The following is a 27123-nucleotide window of genomic DNA, read 5'->3' as shown; positions in this document are numbered from 1 at the left end:
TGCAACCTCTTCAGCTCCTTCAGTCCTTTCTCTAACTCCCCCATTGGTGTACTCAGTTCAACGGTTGACTGTGAGCATCTGCCTCTGTGTTTGTCAGGCTCTGGCAGAGCCTCTCAGGACACAGCTATATCAGGCTCCTGTCAGCATGCACTTCTTAGCATCAGCAACATTCTAATGCAGTTAAAAAAAAAACACGTTGTCTATTCTGCTTAAAGGAGGATTGTAGAGATTACAGCTCTTCTACTTTAGCTCTCTGTTGATTTTCTCCATTACTTCTGTCTTTCCCCCTTTACCACCATCAGCTGTTTCAAACAAATTCACCATTTTGTACATAAAATCAAGCATATGTATTCCTAGTTGATAGAGTTAGGCAATAGGAGGGTAGATTTGGAATCATGGGTGGGCGCTGCACCACAAACCTGCTAGGCAGAGCTCAGATAACAGGAGATGCAGTTCTCTGCTGTGTGGAACACTAGCAGTAAACTGCATTTTGTATAGTGCTATAGTATGACAAATGAAATATTTTCATCCATAATAGATTTTAATATTTTTAGCATGTTTATGATAGGAAGAAAAATGGTAAAAAATATGTGCTTCATACTCACGCTTGCTCATGAAGTATTATCACTATCAGAGCATGAGTTTGTAGAACAGAAGGGAACCGGAGGTGGAGAACATACAGTGAAGATATCTGAGGTACTTCTGTGAAGTTTACATGCCCAGATGAGAGACTCAAGGAGTCGACGGATGGATATATGTATCTATGCAGACAAACCTGTTATTCCAGTTACTAGACCCACTACCCCATGATCACAGACTCAGGGCTGTGGTACCAAAGCCATCTCCATGGTCTTACATGGAAGTGAAGGCTGGAATCAGGCTTTCCCTGTAAATGGGGATTTGGTTTCTGGGAGGATGGAGCAGATATGCCTTTCCCTACTGAGTTCAACTACAGACTCTGGAGTTACACATAGAACATTAGGAGATCCCGAAAATGGAAGGGACAGTGATCTGGGTATTTGGGGCACAAGCAGCAGGTAGACAGGGAAGTGCTCCAGCTCCCTTTCTCCTTATACCCAAGGTTTTGAACTGAGGAACTTGCCATATAGATTCAGTAATGGAAAAAATAGTCATACAGATGTGCTGTCTGTAATACAGGGAGCAAAATTGCCCATATAGATATAATGTCTATAGTGTAAATAGCCAGAAATTCTGTACACATGTGATGTCTGTAGTGCAAAGAGCAAATTCCTTACATGGATATGAAGTGTGCAATGCAAGGATCAGGACTCCACACACAGGTGTGTCATCTATAGTGCAAGGCAGGGAAAGGACAGATATGCAGACAGAAAGCTTTTGTATTCTCTGTTTTAACGTGCCAGAAAAACTTTACTCAACTTTATCCATGTCCCGTGGGGGGGTTGGGTGGGGAATGGGAGAGAGGGCAGGAAGGAGGGAGGGAAAGAGGGAGAAAGGGTGAGAAGCAGAGAGAGGGGGGAGGGACAGAGAGAGAGAGAAAGAGAATATAGATTTGGCCCCTGCATGGCATGCCAGAGGACCTGGTGGAGAGTTAGCCCTTTGCCCACTGTCTAATAGTAAAAGGTGCCCAGCATTGCCACAGTGTAAGTGGAGAACACTGGGTGGCAATGGAGAGGTTCTCATGGGAGAGATTTGTGGAGGTGAGATTTTCATCACCTAATTATGAAAAAGGCTCTCCTTCCCTCTACCTCAGAAACCAGTTAGGAAAACTGCACTTTCCCTATCTGGAGTAAGGTGATAGTTCCCTTTTTTTGGTTGTAGCAGTATCAAAATGAGCCAGTAAAATAAATAAATAAACAAACAAATAATAACCTGAGTCTCATGAGGTTAGATACAGTGACCTGACTCACCAAGTACAGAATGACACAAACAGATGTCAGCAGTGGGAAAGACACAGTGAAACTGTAACACGCCGCACAGCGTTGGTCAGCAGTTAAACAAGTGGAAGGAAGAATTGTCTCAATAAGGAGAGAGGAACCCCGAGGCAGCAAGTAGAGGACGAGGGAATAGCAGAGAGGATTTTTACATGTAGACACAGAGGATTTCTACATGTAGACACAGAGGGTTTCTACATGTAGACACAGAGGATTTCTACATGTAGACACAGAGGATTTCTACATGTAGACATAGAGGATTTTTGTCGACACATAGTAACTAAAGTAGCCCAGCGGATCCCAGGAACAGAACAGAGAAAGGAAAAAGTCTTGCAGACAAAATGACAATTGGCTCTCTGTGGTTGAGGAAAGGAACAAAGCATGACTTGGGAACCTGAGTAGCTGCAGCAACAAAAATGAATGATTCTGGAGCCCTGAAAGGATGAAGAAAGAAATAGGGATTGATTTAAAAAAAATTCACAGGCAAAATAAACAAGAAAAAGAAAACCCTTCATTAAGATGCTATAATCATTATTGATCATCTTCCTCTTGTGACATAAAACCAGACAAAAGCAACTTCAGAAGGGAGAGGGTGATGTTGGTTCACAGTTTAAGGATGTGATCCACATGGCGGCGAAGCAAACGAGGTCCAGGCAGTGGTCACACCATGTCCACGGTCAGGAAGCAGAGAGACATGAGTCAGATGCACACCCAGGTTTCCAGTTTTGATCAGTCCAGGACTCCAGATCCTAGGTGGTCGCTGTGTTTACTCAGGGAGGGTTAAGCTCAGTTAATCTAACCGCAGAGTTTCTTACAGGCCCACTCAGTGGTTCTAGGTTCTGTGAGGCTGATGAGATTAACCATAACAGTATGCAATCATCAAACTTCAAAAATTTAAAAAGGAGAGGAAAGTACTGAAAGCCCTAGAGAGAGAGAAGCCTTGGAGCCCAGTTATAAACTGTAGCTCTCAAATGGTGGAAAGAAGTCATTATTCCTGAATTTCACCTATAGAGAAAACACCCCTATGATGAAAGAGAAGTGAAGGCGTTCTTGGAGGAGTCACACTTCCCTAACCAATCTTCTCACAGTGGTGCAGTGCTAAGAAGAATAGGTTCGTGATCACGGAAGAAGGAATACAACGAGCAAAGCCAGCTCTCCATCAGTTCAGAGACTGGCTCTTTGGCTTATTGCTGGTGGCAATGTAAAATGATGTAACCATCTGGAAGATGTTTTGTCACTCTTAAATAACTGTACATGAATTTTACAAGTTCCTGCAATTACTGTCTTGGCCATTATTTCAATGGAAATGTATTACACAGAAATCTCTGCATGAATGTCTATGGTAGCTTATCAGTGATAAATCTTTCCATCAGTTGGCAAAAAGCTAGATGAACTGTGGACCCCTACTTAACATGGTAAGGAGCAAGCTGTGAAGACACATATTAGCCAGTATAATTTCCTAATGATCATGTTGAATAAAAAGAATAAAATCTCCAAAGCTATAGAGTGAAGGATTCCGCTAACATGAAAATCACATCATAGAAATGCAGAACTTAATCATTTAGAACAGCGAGGGACTGTCGGGCAGGGAACTGGGTGATTGGAAAGTCACCATGAAGGATTCTTAAGAAAGGAAAATAGTTTGTGACCCATTGGTGTTAGTATCATTTTGACTATAAGGGATTTTGAGTAGGAAGTATAGAAACTCTTACTTTTTTTGTTTTTAGTCCTATGTAAGCAGACACACCCGGAACCAAAAGGCCAGTTTAAAATCAGAAACCATGGCAGAAGGGTTGAGGACAACAGAGAACAGGGCCCACAGAATCAACTAAGCAAGCCTCACAGAGGCTTACAGGGACCCAAGGGGCAATCACAGAACCTGCATGGGTCTGAGCTAGGTCCCAGGCATACATGCTATCTCAGTTAGGGTTTTACTACTGTGAACAGACACCATGACCAAGGCAACTCCTCTAAAGACAGAATTTAATTGGGCTGTCTTAGAGGTTCAGAGTTTCAGTAGATTTTCATCAGGGTGGGAGCATGGCAGCAGGCAGGTGTGGGGCTGGAGGAGCTGATTGTTATACCTTTTGTTCTAAAGGCAGCTAGGAGAAGACTGGCTTCTAGGGAGCTAGGATGAGGATCTGAAAGTGCAAGTCCACAGTGACACACCTACTCCAACAAGGCCACACCTCCTTATAGTGCCACTCCCTGGGCCAAGCATATACAAACCATCACACAAGACGATCCTATTAACTGCATCCATATTCTGAGTCTTTCCACCCTTTCTGCCCCTGTATCCCTTGGCCTAGCTGTTTCAGAGCCTTGTGTCTTTTCTTCCTGTCCCCGCCTACTCCAACTAGAGATCAGCATGCATATTCTCCAGCCCATCCATGGAATTCTTAATAAAATGGGCCACTCTACTGTTCCATTCTGTGGTTTCTGGTGACAGTTCACATTATGGCCACACATGCTGGGACCCCATCCTCTCTTCATGTCAGGGTCTAACACTGCCCCTTCCATTTGCACCACCTTCCAGTTCTTTCCATCACTTTGTAGGCTTGTTCTCTCCATGGGGCCTCTGAAATTATTGTTCTCATTGCCTAGAATATTTTTCCTTAGATCTAGAATCATCTATTGAGGTAAGCATGTGGACAGTCCTTTACTGAGGCTGCTGAGCTTCCATGTCCAGCCTGGTTTAGAATCACACCCACTACCACCTTGTGCCCCTGGGTCTCCTTTGGCTAATTTCCCTTCACACAGGACTGTGGAGCAACATCGTAGTAATTCCATTCATTCTGTGCATCCTCTGCCCAATCTTGGGTTCTGGGAGTGTGGGTAGTGTGTCCATCCATCCTGCATCCCAATATCCATGTTGGGATATACTGGGAAGTGTACTGGGAAGTTAATCCTTAGTCAGCACTCAATAAAAACACACTATTTGGACTTTTCCTTGGCTGGAGTATTCATCCTGAACTTCCTCAAACCACTGTAACAAACTATACTTTGAAAAATCAGATGCATAATTACTTAGCGATCCAATCAGGTAGCTGATTTCCATACTGAAGGGTAAGAAAGAGCGCGTCTAAAGCGTAGCATTGACCGTGTCCATAACCGGATTCTTACCTAGACAACAGTGCCATTTCAGTGCAAGCAAACCCTCTGTTCCCTAACTTCTGTGTGGCTCAATGAAGGTAGTTAAGGGGAGTATAAAGTTCACGTTTCGTGGCAGTATAGTCACTGTCAATTAGTTTAATAATAGTACGGTAACTTTACAGGCACCGTAGCCTCATTTTCCTGCCTTTGTTTAATTTGCAGGAGCTGAGGAGAGCTGAAACGGTTGGTCGGGTCGTTATATCTCCAGCTGTTTCTGGGAAGGACTTTGTGAGGACGGAGGGCACCCTGGTCTTCGAGTCTGGACAGAAAAGTGTGGTGTTGGATGTTGTCTTAACACCAGAGACAGGGTCTTTAAGTAGATTTCCTAAACGCTTCCAGATTGTACTTTTTGGCCCAAAAGGTGGTGCCAGGATTGATGAAGTGTATGGGACTGCCAACATCACTCTTGTCTCTGATGTGGATTCACAAGCTGTCTGGGGGCTTGAAGACCTGCTCCATCAGCCCCTGCATGAAGACATTCTCAACAGAGTGCTCCGTAGCCTCAACCTCAGAGTAGCCACGGAGAGCACAGAGGAGCAGCTCAGCGCGGTAGTCTTCATACTGGAGAAGGTAGGGATGCAGATGTAAGCACGCCGACTGTACTATCCAAAGTGGATTTCTTGTTCAGACATTGCATAGTAAGGTGAAAGGAGTGAGTTAATAGCTGATGTGTGTATGACCACAGATAGATAATGTGCATCATTCATCCTAACATGTAGCAAATAAAAACAAAGGACTAGTCGTGTACGAATTCCAGGGGAGCAATGCATTTTAAGTGTCGCCACATCACTAACACTTCATTTGAGATGCACTGAGAGCAAAGAGTTACTTTTTGTGGTCTGAGGTTCAAATAGTCGGCTGTAACTAGTGCACTACCCAGCGTAGGAAGCTAAAAGTGATCCAACCTCAACTCCAGCAGAGACTAGAGCTTCCATGTGCTTGATAAAATGTTGTATGGCCGTAGGTTCTAAGTGAATGTTTGACATTTGCCAGTTTCATTTTCTCTCAGGTTCTAAGTGCTTTGGTGATGTATCTGTCCAACATGAATGTTCCTTTCAATGAATCCTAGCTGGGAATTTGTACATTGGAAGTAGCATCCTGTTTTTTATTTGAAGTGGACTCTGTTGTACTATGAAGAATAACAAAAACTCTATAAAGATTTCCTAGGTAAAGCCCATCTGTGGGCTCCGACAGTCTTTGCTATAACAGTATTTCTGACTCCTGACGTTACCAGGTGTGGAACAACCCCAGTTATTCCTAGCGTTATCGGTTGCCTTAATAACAATATAGAGTTCAAGTTCTTGTGTAATTTGGTATTCTAATGGTTTTTATTTTATCGGCTTTATCTTTCTGGTTATTATAGCTTGGTAGAACTGGCGTCAGGAGTTCTGATGGCGTATTCCACAGCATCTATAAAAGCAGAGGAAAAGCACATCCTCTGGAGTCTAATAGACTCAAACACAACCAAAACGCTTCTTCCTTTTAATTTCACTCCTGTCAGCTTCTTAAGGTTTTCTCATAGGAAGTTCCTGTCTTAACTGATCTGTAAATGAATTTTGATAGTTTTGGGTTTTCTATTGTTTTCATAAAATGACCGTTTGGAACCTAATTGTTCTATCACCTGCTGCTTATCAGTGAGTGCTCTGTAAATGCAGTTGTTTCTAATGTGGTTTCATTTAGGTCCATTTGCAGTTCCCTTGGTGTTTTTACAGACCTGCCAGTGAGCCTACTCAAGCTGTGTTGTTACAGTCAGGCACGGGCAGATGGCTGGCCGGCACATCTTGAGCTTGGCCATTAACCAAGTCTTGTGCCCTGTGTCAAGTTGTTTGTTCTCACTCTGTCTCGCTTTCATTATCTGGAAATAAAGGTAACAATAAGATCTGCCCGTGACTTGAGATTAGAGAAGTTTTGTGAATTATTTGGACTGACAGTGTACCTCTACTAACTGTTAGAAGGACGGGTTCGGTGAACTTTCTGTTTCCCTTGAGCATCAATACAAGCTTGAGCAACTGTCTAATTCTTGGGCACAAACCTTAATTCTTAAAATGTTCACATACTGTTCTGACATTTTCTTTCAGAAATGTTTAATGTCAAGGGGAACGTTTGCTTCTCCAATCCCAGTTGCCTCCCATCTATCACCCATTGTAATTTCATAGCTCTGGGAGCAATATTATGTTGTCTGTTTTAAAACTTTTCTCAGACATTAAACAATTTCTGAACCTGTAAGCTTAAATACCTTGTGCTGCTCATTAAGGATCTGCCATCTTCTCTCCCACCTGCTGTTTGATGGCCTGTCTTAGGGGTTCAGCCTATGATCATCTCATTGGCCTGTCACATTTCTCAGCTCTGAGGGGGTCTCATGAGAGTCTCTTTTGTCCATCTTATTTGGTGTCCTTGCTTCTGTACCCAGCAGAATGTGTTCTATTCATCCGTGATGGTACCATCAACTTTGCACAGTTTTAGATCACATTTCCCATTGGAGAGTTCTGTGAGCTTTGAAATAGACAGTCCCATAAATGCAGATCTTGAGTTTGGGTATGAGTTTAAAAATGTGAGATTACAAAGCTGCAAAAAAATAAAAAATAGGGATAGCATGAGTACACCTTCATTAAGTTTTCTTGGTAGGAAAAAATGGCAGTTGTTTCAAGGATAGATTTCTATAATAAATTGTTTCATGACTTGATTTCTATAATAAATTACAGAGTGATGGAGTGTGTGTGTGTGTGTGTGTGTGTGTGTGTGTGTATGTCTGTGTGTCTCTGTGTGCGTGTATGGGTGTGTGTGTGTGTGTTGCAGAAAGCAAAATGGATGAATTATAAATTGTTGAATTTGAAGCCTGGGATCTTCCAGATATATTAGAATATGAAAGAACAGTAATACTGTCCTTGTTCTTCAAATAGCAACTTAGTCCTTTAAGGTAGGAAAACCACATTTGAAAAGGCAATATGGCAGGACACCTTGAACGGTCTTAATTGAAGAGAATTTTCTCATTCAGTTTGCTTTTGTACTGTAATGTTATATGGCAATCCCCACTTGCTCGTTGAAACCACAGATAATTAAAAGCAACCTTATCTTTGTTATGACATGTCTTTTGAGATATTTCCTTGTTCGTTCATTAAAGAAATAATGAATTCTTGGAGTTTTAAAACTGTGATTTATTTTAATACATAATGTTAACTATTGCAGCTAATTTAAGGGCTGTGTGCCACCATTTAGAACTTTAAGTAATAGTTAAATACTTTAAGTATTTAAACATTTAAAGTACTTAAATACTTTAAGTAAATAGAAAGTATTTTAATGATTATTTCTTTTCTTTGTCAATGATCACCCATGCCTTTTGTATGGAAATGATATATTCAAAATATAATTTTGATGTAATTTTCTCTTCAATTCTTCATATTTCCATCTTTGTCAGACATAGTGAAATTTTAATACAGCAACATGGCTGCTTTGGCAGCACATCACATCTAAAGGCCTTTTTGGTCTGTGTGATCCTGCTGGCATGCAGACAGGCCAAATACTTTTAATCCCTCTAGTTGAACTATAGACATGGCCTTAGTAGACATGTTTAGTCCTGAACAATGAAGGTAAAGTTAGTTTGTAGAAGGAAGCAGCCATTTTGAAAGTGGCGGCTTATTGAGGGGCAGACAAAGTGATGAATCAGAGAAAGATTTGACAGAATGAGTCAGAGATAGAATGTGCTTTACTCTCACGAGGACAAGAAAGACAGGCTGCTTGAGAGCAGTGCAGAGAGAGAGTTCAGTGAGGTGGGAGTGAATCAGTTCCATCAGTACGCTGCCTGCCGTGCCATTGGCTTCAGTTTTCTCACGAGTTCCATTCAGTTTGTGTAGTTCATGCAGTGCAGGTGAGCAGGGGCAGTTGAGGCCAGAGAAGAAGAAGGAGCTAGAAGATTAGAACAAATTGACAGAGTTAGTTTGGGGCCACACTGTTGCAGTAAAAATTAAAAACTAAAATATGTTTATCTCTTTATTGGCCCCGTGGTCTCACTTCGCGGGCTTCTAGTATGGTCTCACTTCACTTTGTTCTCATGAATCTCCTCCTTGGAGGTTTTCCTTCACCTTCCCTATCGCCTTCATCCCAGGGTGGTTCTTTACCCCAAATCCCAACACAAATACAACTCTAAGGCCCGATAGCTTTTCATACAGGTTTATGTATTCAAGTCTAAATCCATAAACCCTCTACACAACAAGATTGTATCAAATAGACAAAGATACAAACTGCCTTTCTATATGAGATATTAGACCTATAAAATCCTTAAATGTTCATAGTTATTGAACGCCAATTAAGCCCATCCAGATTTAATTCATCATTCTGGGTCTCCATCTTGGAGTTTCCCCTCTAAGCTCCTCCTTCTTCTCACCTCTGACCTCTTTCTCCACCTCTCTTACCCTGCCCATTCACTGGCTCTCCTTTATTTTACTAATTAAAATGGGAAGGTTCAGATGAAGTCACCTCATGAGTATGTGACTAGGCAGCTCTTCTTGGGGAAGTGGAATTAACATTAAAGTCTGAACAACTTCAGGAAAATCTACATTTACCCCTCTTTGTCCAGTTAAAAGGCTTTTTTCCCTCAACTATAAAATTTATAAAGTATACGACAGCCTTAACACACAGTCTATCAATTTTGTCTATTAAATAAAGCACCTTTTTGTCTATCTTAAAAGACTATAATTCTACATCTGGCTTATATCTCGCTTTTAGATTGTATGTCATCTGAAAACCACCTTTTTAGATATATATTAACTTTATTAATGGCGGACAGCTGATTTGGCTATGAGACTACCAGTCTTCAACCATGTCAGAAATTCCAGAATGACTAATGTTACCTGATATATGAGAAGCACAAAACACAGCTTCCAAAGCTAGCCAGTTTATAGAGACTGCTGATGACATGGACAGTCCCTCATCTCTCAAAACATTGGAGCGTCAATCTTCAGCCGTCTGGCCCAGAATCATACCTGACAGACCTTTGTAATGCAGAAGTTTGAAGGGCTGATAATTTTGGCTTGGCAAAGATTATTGGTCGACTATTCCACAAGTGTCCCTTTCTGGACAGTATTGTCTGTAGATGAATGAGGCAATTCTTGCCTAGTGGCTGTCTTGCCCCAATTGGAGCAACTCTATTGATGCTCAATTTCTTCTTAGAATCTAAGAAGGGGTGCTGTCAGGAGCACATGGGTCTCTAGTCAAATGATCTTTAAATTAAAAAAAAGTCCATACACCATGCAATGCAATTCAGTGAGAAGCAGAGAGCAGCCAGTTTGAATTAGTCAGCTTGGAGAGGGGTTTGAATCAGAACAGCTGAGTTGAAACAGCCACCAAAGTTTAGAAAGAACTAGAGAGAATGAGCTTATTCAGCAGCAAGCCTCTGAGATGACAATTATGTTTGGCGAATAAAAGATACACTTACAGTCACTGTCATTGATTACTAATGAAAAACATATGAAATATGCATATATATAATCTAAGAAGTAATCTGTTGAATACATAATTTAATTCGTAAATTTTTTTTCAGATAACAATGGAAGGAAAAAATCAAGCTTTCAGTATAAAAAGCCGAACTCTTTTCTATGAACTCCTTTGTGCTCTAATTAATCCAAAGCGCAGAGACACCAGGGGATTCAGCCACTTTGTGGAGGTGGCTGAGGATTTTGCCTTTTCTCTGCTGACTGATGTTACCTGTGGATCTCCCGGTGAAAAGTAAGTCTATTGTAAAATTATCAGTGCCTGAAATGTATTTCCTCATGGTTTGCAAGCAGCATGTGATGCAAATTGACAGATGATACACAGAGCACGTGCCTAGTGCTTTGCATCTGCCGGTCAATGAATCTACTAGAAGAAAATGGCAGCCCTGGCAAGATAAATGAATGTGTGCCATCAACACAGTGCTCTTGTTTAAAAGCATCTTTAAGACTCAAACATCACCCTGTCTGCCCCTACATTTTATTCAGGGAGTGGAAAGCACTTTCTGAGGAGAAAGAACAGTGACTCCCAGCCTTGTGCTATGACTTATGCTGCCCTAAGTCCCAGATGTTTCTCCCACTGGGAGGCAGTTCTCACACTTCAGTGATGTTTTGTGCCTGGAGCTCTACAGCAGGAAGCTAGCAAGAGAAAGAACATAGCATGTGGCTCATGGTCATTATGAACTCAATAGCTAATTATGTAACCATGTGTTAATATTTTTATGCACAGTGATATAAAATTACATTCATAATTTAAATTGAGTTATTGTAGTCCAAAGATCTTAAAATGTTTTATTTCTTTTTTGACAGCCTAAAATCCTCTGACATTAGTATATGGGCAGAAATGAAAATCCAACTTGATTTTCATGTTGCTGATATACACTACTTGAAAACAATTAATGTCATTTTATTACTATTTAATAGGTATTTGTTTAAGAATATTTGTATATACACCATCAACTTGATCTTTACTTTCAATAAAAATCATCATCAGTGTTTAGTAAATCTCAGTAAGCCCTAGTCATTTCAATAATGAAATCTGTCAAACTAACAAAGAAATCAGTTGATTCCATAAACCTCTGAATGTTAGTTCTTTGGTGGCAGACACATGAAATTCAAAACAATAAAGTACATATAAAAGACAAGGTGTAAAATTCAGAGAACATTGATGATATTTATCATATTCTTTCTAAATCCAGATTACATTAAATTGTATACTGTGGATTTCATAGTTAGAGTGGTACTGAAAAGTGTATGAAGCTCATGTATAAAAGTTGGTGTGTATAGTCTATTTTGTTAATCCCCATTTAAGGCAAGCCCTTGAAAGGCAAGCTTGGGGTTTTTATGATTCATTATTTACAGATTTGGAAACTGGGGACTACAGTCCTGCTCACTTTGACAAAGTTCAAATGAGTTCATGGTGAGTCTCATGCTTAGCCCTAGGCCTACTTGAATTTGTACTCCCTCCTGGCTACCTGGCTGTGTGGTCACAAGAGTGCAATGAAATCAAACTTACAGCTCATAATTTTATTACAGATCCATGCCATGGTGTTGGGATGTTGGAAACCATCCCACATCTCCTTGTTCTGCACTCCTTTAAAACCTGCTAATGGGAGTGTGTGTGTGTGTGTGTGTGTGTGTGTGTGTGTGTGTGTATGAGAGAGAAAATTTTAATATAGTCTCAATATATATTTTCACATATATTGAGGAGGGTACTGAAGAACAGAAGAAAGCAAAAAGGAAGGGGAACTTCAGAGGATAATAGCTAAGAGAATAGGAAGGATGAAATCCAGGCAGGAACAAAGAAGTATGGCACTTTCAAGGTGGAAGCCCATGATAGGTGTACATTGTACATGGTTAGAAATGACAATCACATTTGGTTTCTTTTTCTCAAAGCTAACTGTGCTAAGCATTTTGCTTGAATTCTCAGCATACCACCTTGGTATCAGGTGCATCTGTTGAGAGGGGAGAGTTTGGGAACTGAGCAAGAATATTATTGATGGAAACCAATTAAAAACAATGCCAATCAGTAGTAGCTTGTGGATAGTTTCTTTGTGTCTATCAAGGGGCTCTGTCTGGGCTACAATGGTGTTTGATAGGAAGGGCAGAGTGCAGAGATTAAGAAAGGGATTTGACAAGGTTGTGGAGGTATATGGGTCCCATACAAATGGAGGTGTTTCCACTGGAGGCTTGACACAGAGACATGGCCTTCTGGATAAATGTGTAGGTTCAAGGTAGAGTATCAAAGCCAGTGACCACTGTATTTATTTATTTGTTTGCTTGTTTATCCATTTTCATTATATTGTAAAGTTATTTAAATGTTTTCCTTATAACATATTTTAATCATAATCTTTGCCCTCCCCCCAAGTTGTTTCTGATCTCCCCCACTTCCTTACCCACCCACCCAACTTCTTTTTTTTTCTTTTTTTTCTCTCTCAGAAAGACCTACCCTCCCTATCAAACCAAAACAAACTCAGAAAGACAAAAACAAAAACAGAAAACAAAAACCCCCATCAAAACAAACAAAGCAGCACACTACAGTGTCCATGTCAACCACGCTGACCTGGTCAGCTCCAGGCCTGCAGTGAGGTTGATACACCTGACACTAAACACTTGAAATGTTGTTTAAGCCTTGCAAGTCTCGCTATAGGGAGGACACACAGCTTTTAGAAAAGGCCCTATTTTATTCTTTCAGGTCCCACTTCTTTCATTTAACATTATCGGGTCCCTTCTTCAAGCTGTAGGCCTTGGCAAGGTATAATTTCATCCATAATCCATCTACATACTCTGTATCCACTGTGGCCGATAGAACCTTCAACATTGGACAGACACATCTCACAGCATTCACATAGTCCCTACCGTTTTAAAGGCCAGTTTCATATTTATTTTATTTTGGTATCTGCTCACTAATGCAAAGATGGCAGATCCAGGAACAGCTTTTAGGGGAAATAGCTACTCATTCATATTCCTTGGCTCATAAGTATTCTGTGCAAGATTTTGCCTTAGTGTGGCTGGAATTTTACCTGCACTTTAAACCAAGTCTGCACGTGCTTAACTCACATTGAGATTAGAAAACAATTTAGCTGAGCATAAAAAAATAGAAATCCGAAGCATCAAGACCGTTCTTTGGGGTGTTTTCTCCCCAGCAGGATGTTCTGATGTGTAGTAGACATGCGGAAGAGCTGGGATGAAAACTCAGATGTGGATGTCCGTAGTGATTCTAACTGGAACTAAGGCTCTGACGGGGATCTCCTCTCCTGCCTGGTCTGCTGCGGCCTGTGTGTGAGACAGACAAGTGCATCTCAAGCCACAGATTGTATTATGATAACCGTGTAACAGCTTCCAGATTCTCCTGGTTTAGGTCCCAAAAAGGGTCAGGCAAAAGGGTGCGGAAAGATGTAAGAATTGTGCAATCCAAAAGTGTTGGGATTAGTGCTGCCATCATTCTACATGAGGAGAAAAATTCCCGGTTGAAACATTGCAGCAAATACGACGTGATATATTGATATCACGTGATATATTGATTGCCAGCTCCACAGAGACTTGTTTTCCTCTTGCAGAAGCAAAACCATCCTTGACAGTTGCCCGTATTTGTCAATTCTGGCTCTCCAATGGAGCCCTCAGCAAATCAATGGGCACAGGTTTGAAGGGAAGGAAGGCGATTACATCCAAATTCCAGAGAGGTTCCTGGGTGTTCCGGAGGCCGCAGTGTCAGACGGGGAAAGCACGTGTGCACCAGTGCAGTTTGTGGAGTACAGTACCCAGCAGTGGTTTGCAGCAGGGGACAGCCTGCCTGCCCTGAGAGACAAGGTAATCTCCCATTTTAAAAGCCAAGCCACATTTTATCTTATTTTCCTTAGCAGACAAACTTGGAACACATTGGATTAGACTTTTTTGGGGGGAGGGGTGTCAGGTACCTGGGAACTATTCTTTCTCCATAAGCCATGTATAGAATTTTTGGCTTCAAATGTAGGTGGAATTGTTTATGCTTTGTGGTGTGTGTGTGTGTGTGTGTGTGTGTGTGTGTGTCTGTGTGTGTGTGTGTGAACAACGTATAAAATAGACCTTTCCCTGCTGTAATATCTTGGCACATGCCTACCTTTTAAGGAAGCCAGCCTGTGATACTTACAGTGGGTGTTGTCAGCTAAAGACTAAAAAGTGGAGTTGCCAGAGGTGAGCTGTGACAGTGACAAGCCAGTCAGAGTCTGGAAGTGAGCCAAGGAGTGGGAATGGAGAGAAGACTCTAATACAGGCATTAGAGAAATGGAGTCCAGTTCTGACTGGCAGACTCAGTTGTAACGCTAATTGGAAAATTATCACTAAGTTTCCTGTTTCTTCTGTCTTTATAGGTACTGTCTCTGACTGTGAAAGGTCAGAAGGCACAACCCCTGCCTAACAACAATGAGATTCTCTACAGGATTTACGCAGCTGAGCCTCGAATTATTCCTCATACACCTCTGTGTCTCCTCTGGAATCAGGCTGCGGCCAGGTATTACTAACAAACCTTTCGCTCAGTGTTCGCTGCTTCCCTATCCGGAAGCATTGTACCTGTGTGTACTGCACAGACAGAAGAAAGGAAGACCTCAGACTGGACAGCAGTATCTACTGAAAATCAGCAATGAGCACTAGTCTAGCACCATTGCAACAGGGAGTCCTGATAGACAGCTGTGAGCAGTATGGTAGTCTTTCTTCATTATAGCCTTTTCCAAGGGCTTTCTTATGAGTTCTGCTCAGGTTACATAACTTTTCTGAACTTACCTGTTAATTTGTTACACACTAAGGAAAGTTCCTTTCTACCCCCCACTGCCAACTTTGGTTCAGTGTCTGAGCTTTATGTTTAAAGGGATCAATAGGGCTTAAGAATTTTTATTCCCAGCTGACTTAAAGCCCATTTGGGGGTATAATCCAGATAAGAGCATAAACAAGAGGTTGAATATTTCTCTGAGTCTCTTTGGCCTCTGCATTTATGTTCCTGGAGAACTTACTATCACTCAAACGTGGGTCAGTCAGTGCTGTGTGTGATCCGGTTGTGTTGGGAGATGGGTCAACTGTCTGTGTCAGCCATGAGATTTTGTTACTGAAGTTCAAGCTGACAGGAAACCAAACAATTCACGTGTGTTAGCTTCCTTTTCTCTGCAGTAAAACACTGTGACTGGAAATTCCTAATGCCTGGTGTAGGATCTTAAACACGATACCAAAACCTCTCTATATGTGATGGTTCAACTCAAAGCTTCACACTGGAAGCCTATGCAAGAGTGATGCACTTCACTAGAACTGCTCATATGTTGAACTCCGATCTTTCCCACAAGCTGACATGCAGTAAGGTGCCCTCTCATGATGCTGAACAGTGGCAGTGGGCCCTGGCTCTTAGCTACATGATTGCGAGGGTGAATAACCAAGTGTGCTGCACCGCTAAGCTGTGGCGTTCACTGGGCGAGCTACAAAGACATCTGCAGCATGCACTTTAAAATGACAGCGGTTTAACAGTCTTCTCCATTGTAAGCAAAAGAATAATAATAATTCATGAATAACCTCCAGTCCTTGTCATCTAATGAATAATGGAAGTTTCTAGATTAAATCTGCACTTTAGAACCGGGAAGTTTTACATCATTGGAAAAGTAATAGGATCAAGGTTATCGAAAGGAATGTATTCAAGAAGCGCCACTGATTGACAGTTAGTGAGCTGACCTTCAGCTGACCTTCACCAAGAGAAGTACTGAAAGTTCCTTATAAGATGTACTTATGATACATGACTCAAAATGCAAACAAGAAAATATGTGGAGAGAATCATAGAAAACATGTATGTTAGTTACTGGTCTTTTGCTATGGTAAGACACTAAGACCATGGCAACTTACAAAAGAAAGTATTTGATTTGGGACCTGATTATGATTTCGGAGGGTTAGAGTTAATGACCATCATGGGAGGGAGCATGGGAGGGAGCAGGTTCACATGGCACTAGAGAAGAAGATGGGAGCTTGTATCTTATCTGTAAGATGAAGGGGGGAGGGGAGGGGGAAGAGGGGAAAGGGGTGAGACAGAAGGGAGAGGGGAGGGGAGGGGAGGGGAGAGAGAGAGAGAGAGAGAGAGAAGAGAGAGAGAGAGAGAGAGAGAGAGAGAGAGAGAGAGAGAGAGAGAGAGAGAGAGAGAGAGAGAGAGAGAGAGCATGTCTGGGTCTGGCATGGGCTTTTGAAACCTTAAAGCACTCTCCTGGTGACACACCTCCTCCAACCAGGCCGCACCTCTTTCAATCAGGCCACATTGTGTTAGTCATTCTCAAACAGTCCTACCAGTTCCAGGCATTGAAATTTATGTGTCTGTGGGGTTAGCGCTACACATCCAATGGCTATTGGACCAGCTGGCTTTCTGTCAATTTTACAGAAGCTCCAGGAATCAGAGAGAAAGGAGCCTCAACTGACCCAGCTGTAAGGCATTTCCTTAATTACTAATCAATGGGTCCTGGGTTCTATAAGAAAGGCTGAGCAAGGCGGCTAGAGCAAGCCAGCAAGGTGCGCCCCTCAATGGCCTCTCCATCAGTTCCTGCTTCTAGGTTCCTGCCCTGCTTGTGTCCCTGTACTGCCTTCTTTTGGTGATGGACAGCAGTGTGGCAGTGTAAGCCACACAAACCCTTTTCTCCTTAGCTTGCTTTCTGGTCATAGTGTTTTGCTATAGCAACAGAAACCCTGACTAGGACAGCTGTGCTGCTCTGTGGGGGTGAACTCAACACAGACCATGGCTCCGATGATCTGTTGGGATCCATACAAGCCATGGCTACACTGATGTGTCAGGATTCACACCCGATACAGCTCTGCAGAGCAGTGGGAAATTTTAAATGACAGGGAAGAGCAAAATTGCTTTAGGGTGGGTAAGGCAGCTTCACCGTTGCTAGGCAAGCTAACCTCCTTGGTACAATAAACGCCCTGGCAGGTGTGGTTGGTATATACACTGCTTCCTAGCGGTGTCTTGGTGGACTCTGCTGGGTCATGCCCTGGACAGGATGTTCCCTCCTGTGTTTCTTCTGGAAAATGTAGTCCTCTCAAGTCTTGAGTAAAGAACATTTAATTTCAGCTAGTTATTTTTCCTTTACAAACAATCTTAACATCTTTGAAATATTATTGAAAGAACAGTGACTGTTGTGTTTTGTTCTAGCTGGTTGTCTGACAGCCAGCTTTGCAAAGTGGTTGAAGATGCTTCGGACTACGTGGAATGTGCCTGTTCACACATGTCTGCGTACGCCGTCTATGCCCAGTCCGACAACTCGTCATCCTACAATGAGGCTTTTTTCTCTGCCGGGTTTATATGCATCTCAGGTCAGTGGCAGGGTTTCCATCCAAGTCATGCATTTGAAATCTATCTGAGAATGAAACTTTTCCGTAGCTCTTCTGTGTATGTAAAATATGAATGTTCCCTAGTGTATCGCTGCTCCATTGTCTTAATCATTAAAGAATACAACCGGTATTTATGGAGGACGGCCTCTGTTGACTCATGAACAATATGGGATGCAATGTAAGAGAAAGGAGGGACAATGAGAGGGAACCACTTATGGTGCATTGTGCTTTAGAACTCAGACTCTGCAGTTAGAAACTTGGGAGGATATAAGTCGATACACATAAAGGTTTTGTGTTTTCATTAAAATAGATAGTCTACCCCATCAGTTGATTGGCAGTCTACATCTTTGGAGCTCTAATCATCAAACCCTGATAGAAATTATCTTCCACTCAACATATGTAGTCCCTTTTTCATTGCAGTGATATGAACTTGGGCTTTATTAATGTCTAACTGTATCCATACAACCTAATTATAGACTTGTTCTCCTTTGCTGTACAGTGTGGTGAGACACCCTTACACTTCTTCCAGCCTTGCCCCCACTTTTACCCTTGTAGAGCGCCTCACACATTGTCTCTAGGAACAATATAGTTTTTCTTCGTTGTTTTGTTTTTACACTCCAGATTTTATTCCTCTCCTGGTCTACCCTCTGACTATTCCACATCCCTTACCTCCTCCACCCACGCCCCACCTACCCCACCAGACCTCTAACTCCCTAGGGCCTCTGGGCTCTTGAGGGTTAGGTGCACCTTTTCTGACTGAACCCAGACCCAGCAGTCCTCTGCTGTATACGTGTTAGGGACCTCATATCAGCTGGCGTATGATGCATGGCTGGTGATCCAGTGTCTGAGAGATCTCGAGGATCCAGGTTAATTGAGACTGCTGGTCTTATTACAGGGTCAGCCTCCTCCTAAGCTGTCTCCAGCTTTTCCCTAATTCATCCACAGGGGTCAGCAGCTTCTGTCCACTGGTTGGGTGCAAATATCTGCATCTGACTCTTTCAGTTGCTTGTTGGGTCTTTCGGAGAAGAGCCATCCATGACAGGTCCCATTTTGTGAGCACTCCACAGCCTCAGTAATGGTGTTAGGCCTTGGGGCCTCCCCTTGAGCTGGATCCCCCTTAGGGCCTGTTCCTGGACCTTCTTTTCCTCAGGCTCTTCTCCATTTCCATTCCTGCAGTTCTTTCAGAAGTAATTATGGGTCAGAGTTTTGACTGTGGGGTAGCAACCCCATCCCTCACTTGATGCCCTGTCTTTCTGCTGGAGGTGGACTCTAAAGGTTTCTTCTCCCCACTGTAGGGTATTTTATTTATGCCCCCCTCCCCCCTGAGTCCTGTCAGTCTCTCACCTCCCAGGTCTCTGATACATTCTGGAGGGTCCTCCCAACCTCCTACCTCCCAAGGTCACCTGTTTCCATTCTTTCTGCTGGTCCTCAGGGCTTCAGTCCTTTCCCCCCCAATTCCAGATCATGTTCCTCTCCCCTCCCAGCCTTGTCCTCTTTCTCTCCAAAGTCCCTGCCTCCCTCCCCCCCTCTTGGTTGCTTGAACAATATGTCATACACATGCTTGGTATGGGATAATAACTCACTATAACCTTGCAGCCAGACTGCCTTAGTTCAAGTCCTGATTATGTCATTTGCTAGTTGTAAGAACTGGAGTAATTTACTGATTTTATGTGTCAACATGCCACAGAATTCCCACTCTCAATGTACATGTGACTACAAGTCATCTGCATTTCAGGGTGGTGAGTACATTGACTCACACACATCTGACATTCTGCTTTAGTGACGATTTGTCTGTTATTCCAGGGATTATCTTTCTAAAAGTATTGAGCCAACAATCCACCTGGTAAACTTTATTCATGTTTTTGGAAATAAAGTCAATACCTAATTATTATTCTTAGCTCTAGTTGTTAAGTGTTTCTAGTAGAATTTAATTTTATATAGTCATAGTTTTCCTTATAGTATGTGAATTTTGTTTGAATCTTAGCAAAAATTAAAGAACCTCCCATTTCATAATATCTTTTATAAAAGATGGATGACATTTCTTACCCAAGAAATTCTTCTAAGTGACTACAGTTCCAAAGCCAGAGGGAGTCTTGAACTTCTTCAACAGTGGCATATTTTTGAACAAAGAAACTTCATAGAATAGTGAAATATTTTTTTAACCTTATTGAAATAAAAAATCTGGATACTATTTTACAAACAAACTGAAACACTGCTGTGAGCCCCAGGCATCCCCTGCTCTATACAAACACTGAAGACATAAAGAGGGGCTGCCAGTCTGATGGGGCTATGGCAGAGCCGTGAGCAGTCCCAGGACATCTGGTGGGGGTGCTGCACTTCTGTCTCGGTGAGAAAAGCCCGCACTGACCTGCTCATGCCCTTGGGGTCCTAATGTCAGCATCTATGTTTGTGTCTTTGACTTGGGAATCAAGGTCAAGACTTTGAAATTATGATTTCTTTTGTATTCAGGATGTTTGATAAGTGTGGGCTCTAAGCCCTGCCTCTTTCTGCCACTGTTTTCCCTTCATTATAACCAATGCCCATTTTACTGATGGGCCTTCAGGAATTAGAAAAGACATCTCATTGTTACAAACACAGAAAGTGTAGTTTGGGTCAGGCCAAATGGCATGGCTTGGCAAGAGTTAACTGGTCCTTTTCATGGGTATAATAATGCACACATTCACAGGAGCTGGCCCCTTGGTTAGTTTTACTCACAGTGAATTGCAGGACGCCTGTGCCAGGATATCAGGAGGGTTGAAATATTGATGGTTTGAGATGTGGGTGAAGGGGTAGAGGCTTAGAAACCCTCAATTTAGAGGGGTGAGGCAGGGAGCATCCACCTGAAGTTCCCAGGTTTGCCGAATACAAGAAAAGAAACCCAAGGCCATTCCTTGAAGTGAAAAATATAAAAAGAGAAATGCAGTAACAAGAGGCTGTGTGTGTTCTCTGGCTCCCCATGAAGGTGACTTGGGAGAAGTGTAAATCAAGATGGCTTTGGGTGACAATGCCAGAATCCGATATAATTACTAACACTAAGCCAGGCTTGAGGTGCACACAGGTGACTGCCTACACTACAGCATTACAGGTCTGCGCGGGCTTCTCTGTAGCTCCTAAGATAGTCTCATCAGAGATGCCTGTCGGGTTTTCCTGACTGCATTTCTAACTAAGCTGTATGATCTCATAACCTTAACGAGACCCTGCAACCGCCATTGCATAGCTCTTTTCTGCTTTACCTGACTGAGGGAACTCACTTGTGATGATGCGTCTGTAGTTCAGCTTCCTGAGAGGCAAGCGAGTCTGCAGTGTTAGGCAGATGTGGCCTGATCTCATATTGGTTATCACTTGCTTTCACATAGTTCCCAAACTAAAGCGTTCTTTGTTAATTGGATAATAATTATGTCTACTTAAAATAGAATACTAGGTGTGTGAATGCCCACACAATGCCAATTACATAATAAATAATAATTTGTAATTGGCTAGATATAAGCCTTACAGGTTAAGAAAGTTAATACAAAATATTTAAAGATGGCCATTCTTTTGTTCAATCTTGTATAGAAGGGCACAATTTTCATGATGTGCCTCTTTTCTCTCTGAAAGCTGAAATGCTGATAGATTTTCAAGGTAATAATAACCAGCCAACCCTGAAAAGATTTCTGGTACAGTAATAAAAGTCATTACGAAACACCTCAGAGCACACACAAGGGTGTGGGGGTGGGGTGTCCAGAGAAACAGAGCCTTAAGAATTAAGAAATTAAATCTGAACACAATTGCATTCAACTCAGAATTGTTTTTCTGAAGTGTTAGTTTTGACTTTTGGTCAACTTCCTTTAGAAAACATCAAGTTCAGATTTTCAGAAACCATTGTCTTGAGAGACCTGTTATGATTGTAGAGGAGTGTGCTATCAAAATTATTTCATTCAATTAATGATGTCTTATCCCCAGGGAAAAACTTTAAAAACACACAGAACCTTAAAAAGAAGAGTTTGAAGGCACGAATCTAGATGAAGAAGACCTAGTCCTGAAATGCTTGGCCCGGTGTAAGGATGATCGGTTTAACTAGCGGTGTTTGCAGAGGAGTTTGATTTGGCTTGAGTTGTGCTACAGCGGAGGCCGCTGAAGCATCTCTCGTTGACTTAGCCCCCAGAAGATGCTGAGACCCAGCGTCTTCACCTTGCCGATGCTGCCGAGACCCTGCTGCTTATTCTTCTGCTCTGCTGTAGCACCTTTAGCCTCAAACAGGCAGTGTCCAGGTGGGGCAAGGCCAACTCCACGTTAAGAGCAACGGAAACTGTTATAAAAGTCACCTAGAATGACATCTCTTTGACCAAAGCATGTTCAGTGAACATTCGTAAGCCAGCCTCTGGAGTAGGAGACAGGCAACACTGAACAGAATCCCTAGGAGACCGGCCACTGCCCACCTTGCTGTGTCCACAAGCCAGACACAGCACCTGATACACGGTGCTCCCAGTCCTATCTCTTGTTAAAAAAATAAGTAACTCACAGAGTGCATTATAAAAAAAACTGTCAACTTTGTATACTCAAACCATATTATCTTAATCACTTCAATATAAATTCTTCTGAAACGTAGTGTATTCTTTTCTCACTCAGAAACAATGAAGATTCCCTGCAACAGGGCTTCCTGTGATGACTGTCATGTTTCACACTGCCCACTACATGATATACTGGCTGTGAGTGGTCCTGAATGCTTGAAATATGACCGAATTTTAAATTCTATTTCATTTAACAGATGAATGTTTAAGCCACTTCCCCAGGCCAGTAGATCTTGCGCTCAGGTCTAATGCCTTAATTATCCAGGCTCTTGTCCCTCTGGTGACAGCATCCCTCCCCTACCACATGGAGTTGTGTGCTCCAAGGTGCTCCTGGCTGACATTTGTTCCCACTGGAGACCTTTGCTTTGTGGGGTAATTGTCTTTTGTTCTCCCCCTCAGCTCATCAGCAGCACTAATCCAAGTACATTGTATGGAGGCAAAGCTTAAGGAAGTAGCAACCCAGTGGTGTTTATAACAAAACAGTAGAAAAGCTACAATCACTGGTGGCAAGAGGTAGAGAGGTGAGAAAAAACAAAGTCAGAGCTGACTCAAGGGTGATGTGGTTGAAGCTGCTCTCATTATGATTCACCTGGGGAAGCAGGGGTAGGGAGTGACAGACACCTGGAAATGCAAAATTTATAAGTATTTTAAAGAAAACAATTGTAGAGAATGTACTAACATTTGTCTTGCATTGGCTAAATTAAAACATGTCCCCACCTGTAAAACATACTGAACAGCAATGTCTCCTGGCTCTGCCTGCTCACATATAAACATATTTATATTCACATAAATATACTCACATATTCCATAATTATATACACACATGCTTTTTTGGTCAAGGCAGATAGAACAGATCTCTGCTTCAGATCTGAATCCTACCTAAATCGTGGGTCAGCAGTGTGGTTAGCTGGTGAACAGCCATGTTTCTGCTGTCCCCTTTTTCAGTGTATAGAAAATCATTTATGTCAGTGGATTGAATAAAGGATTTTTCTCTTCCAGTCTAATCTATAATCCATACAGGGCTAGGAAAAAAAGGAATACTACTTAGCAATCAGATTGTTTCTCTACAGAATTGCCAAGAAGTAAAAATTTAAGACTGCCTGGTGCATAGTTAGGTAATACATGGGGTTGTTATAGTTTGTTATGTTTTAATTTAGAAATTCTATCATTATACATTTTATGTTTATGATTTGAATATTTATATTAAGGAATTTAAGCGGAGGAACTGCAATTAAAATATTTCTTTGTAAATGTTAAGTATATATATAAAATATAAGTACTAAGTTTCCAGCCTAAGGAAAGGTTACTTTTCTAAATTTGTATATTAGTTTTAGTGCTTTGGATATTTGAATTCACGTGTAGTGATTTAGAAACCTGGTAACTAAAATATTTATTTCTTTAAAGCTTAAGTATTCTAGATTATGTCCAAAGCCAGATCAGCTTGCTCAAGATTCTCAGCAGAGAATTCTTTATTGAAAGAATAGACCAGTGCTCTAGTTAGCTTCAGATCGCCGTGATAAAACCTAAAGTAAGTTGGAGAGCCAAGTGTTGGCTACAGCCTATAGCTCACAGTTGACCATGAATGAAAGTCAGGGCAGGGGCTCAAGGAGGGAACCTGGAGGCAGGAACTGAAGCAGAGGCTGTAGAGGCCATGGTTGCCTGGCTTGTTTCTCCATTGCTCACTCACTCAGCTTTCTGTGTTGAATGACCCAGGATCACCTTCCCAGGAGCAGAATTCCTCATAGCAAGGCCCGCCCATATCAATCTCTATCTAGAAAATGGCCCCACACTTGCTGATGGGCCAATCTGATGGAGGTATTTTCTCCTTTAAGGTTCCTTCTTGCCCTCTGGCTTGTGCTAAATTGAGATAAAATCCTGACCAGCACAGCCAGATAACAGGAAAACAGTATTCTAAAGGCTGATACAACGTAGCCCACTTTCCTGTCTCTGGTTTTGAATCCTAAACTAAAACCAGGGCCATGGTAGCATTTACGTGAAGCTTTGCCTACACTATCAGATGTTTCTAAGCTTGTCACACTTAATTGTACTAAATTTCTGTGATGGAACGGGAATGTGGTGGAGAATTGATCACCAAATTAAGGGTAAAAAAAAAATCACTAAATTCTTCTAATGAAATTACAATGATCAGGGAATATGTGTGCTCTTCCCTTGGCTGGCCTTCAGCTGCTACCAGGAAACTTGCAGGAGATACATGTTTGTGATCACATGGTTTATAATGAGAAGAAAACTGTAGTCAGCGCTTGCTTTCAGTATATTGTGTACACACATAAGTTCACACCTGGAGTGAATTTCGGACACTTGTGGTTCTCCTAGAGTCAGGACACATTAGTGAATTGTGAGCACCAGGCCCAGCAGTGGCGAAGGAAAGCTGCCACACTGGGCATGACTGCCCTGTCTGCAGACACACTGCCATCTGGGTGGGTGAGTTCTGAGGCTGCAGAACACCTGCGCCCCTGTTCCAGAGTGTCATGGTGGTTGTGCTAGGAGTGGATTACTCCTGGAGGAGTTTCTAGATGAAAAGCCCTCTTCCTCATTGCAGGGAGTTTCTACTGTTCTCTTGAAATATGCAATATAATTAAACTATTCCAAAATGAGGTCTGAGAAACAGAAACCAAAGTCAGAAAACCCCATGTAGTTATTTTGTAGATGCTTAATTTTTTTTTTTTTTTTGCTAATGTGGTTTACTCTAAAAGCTCACTCCACAATTTCAGAGAATATTTTGGAGAACCAAATGTTAAATTACTGAAGCATGTGTTGCTTCTCAAGATGGCACTGATATTAAGTGAGGTAATACAGGGAAAGCCCACACGGGTAAGTGGCACATGGAGCCAATATTTGTAAGGCTTCAGTGACTCCTACACAAAATAAACTGACCCACAAAAATGTGTGGTTCAAAAGCCTGTGAACAAATAAATAATTACTGTTTATTCAATTACTACCTGAAAAATTTTCAGGCAGAAAACATTCTTAAGTAATCTGCCTTCAAGGTCTGGTATGGTGGAGCTGTGAGTCCAGCCCTCAGGAGGCTCAAGTAGAGGGACCTCAAGATTAACACACACAGGCTTCGAGATAATGCCGCAGCTAGAAGTTCGAATCCTTATAGCTAATTTCACTGTGGAAGAACGAAATGGTTTTTTTCTCGGTCTTAACATGCAGCAACAGAGAGGGTTGGCTGAAAGTTCCTGGCTAGCCCTGTTGAAGTAACTTATCTGCTTCTGACAGCCAAAGGTGGGTGAATCAGAAGCTTAGGCTCTGGAGGACCATCCACAGTGCTATGCTCAAAGTTCTAGTTACTTCTCCAAATCCTTCTACTTACCAAAGGCATTCACTCTGAAAATAAAAGATTTTAAAATTAGGATGAAAAGTATTTTTTAAAAAAAATAGTTAAGATCACTAATTGCAACTTGGAAAAATAAAGTGCTTAGTGGATGTATTAATGCTGTTTATTTATGACTCTCCTCTTCCATGGCAGACAACTTGTAAATTATTGGATTTTAAAGCTCATCCCTTGGGCTAACTGATAAGGTGGAAATGGTATCTATCATGCAAAATGGAATATGTTGAGATTCCAGCACAGTCGTTCCCAGAAGGGACATGCTTTGCTGGATAGGCCAGGCTTTTGTGCTTAACTGTCCCAGAGGTTTTTTGTTCTGTACATATAATCTTTCATGGATTATGAAACCTCACGTGGGCTCTTTGGTTTCTACAGGTCTCTGCTTGGCTGTTGTTTCACACGTGTTTTGTGCCAGATACTCCATGTTTGCAGCTAAACTTCTGACTCACATGATGGCAGCCAGCTTAGGAACCCAGGTAGGAGACAGATAACACTCACGATTCATTTTGAGATGTCTATGTCTCCTTTTCTGTAATCCTTGAACTGAATGTCTGTGTACAGTTTTTCTCAACTAACTTGAAATGAACTTACTTGCTTTGCACTTGAGCAATGTGGAGAAGAAAAGGAGCATGCAAAATTATATCAGGTCCAATAGTGTGTTTTTTAAAAAAATATACTGTTTGAGATTATCATATAATTACATCATTGCTGTTTCATTTCCCGTGTCCAGACTTTCCCACACACTGCTCCTTGCTCTCTGTCAGATTTGTGGCTTTTATTTTCACTGTTGTCAGGCTATTTGTTACTGGATAACTAGCTGGTGTGATCTTCTCTGGGAAGACCATTTCTTGTGTCCTCAGTGTGTGTGCATTTGTGTGTGCCTGTGTGGCCATGTGTGTTTGTGTGGATGTGTGTGTGTGGATGTGTGTATACATGCATAGGTTCACACATGCTGTGGCATGATTGTGGAGCTCAGAGTACAGTCCCCCACTGGTTCACTCTGATCACCCGTGGGACCCAGGAGCCCAGTTCAGGCCATCAGGTTTGCATAAAGCACTTTCCCACCTTATGAACCAGTTGGCTGGGTTCTTCTTCTCACTCTCCTTTTTAAAACTGAAAATGTTTTTTCATGCAGCATATTTTTTTTTCATGGTTTCCCTCCCTCATCTTTTCCCAGATCCTCTCCAATTCTCTACTCTTCCCACGAAATAAATGTCTTCATTCTCTCTCTTTAGAAAACAAACAAGCAATAAATAAATGAATGAATGAATACATACATACATACATACATACATACATACATACATATAAAAGAAAATAAAAAAAGAAAAGCACAAGAAACA

General features: G+C 41.8%; 1 protein-coding gene across 1 annotated transcript in view; it reads left to right on the top strand.

Moving 5' to 3' along the window:
• ADGRV1 (adhesion G protein-coupled receptor V1) overlaps positions 1-27123 on the top strand; it is a gene marked incomplete at both ends in the record, with an annotated part of 447718 nt that overhangs the window by 173994 nt on the left and 246601 nt on the right. The window contains 6 exons of the mRNA XM_080925101.1: positions 5229-5636; positions 10603-10787; positions 14110-14359; positions 14899-15038; positions 17697-17857; positions 26156-26256. Coding sequence (XP_080781227.1) covers positions 5229-5636; positions 10603-10787; positions 14110-14359; positions 14899-15038; positions 17697-17857; positions 26156-26256 — 1245 coding nt within the window. The remainder of the gene's footprint in view (positions 1-5228; positions 5637-10602; positions 10788-14109; positions 14360-14898; positions 15039-17696; positions 17858-26155; positions 26257-27123) is intronic.

The sequence above is a fragment of the Micromys minutus genome (genome assembly GCF_963924665.1).
Source record: "Micromys minutus genome assembly, chromosome: 11".
NCBI classification, from domain to species: Eukaryota; Metazoa; Chordata; class Mammalia; order Rodentia; family Muridae; genus Micromys; species Micromys minutus.
This window is presented reverse-complemented; position numbering and strand designations above follow the sequence as displayed.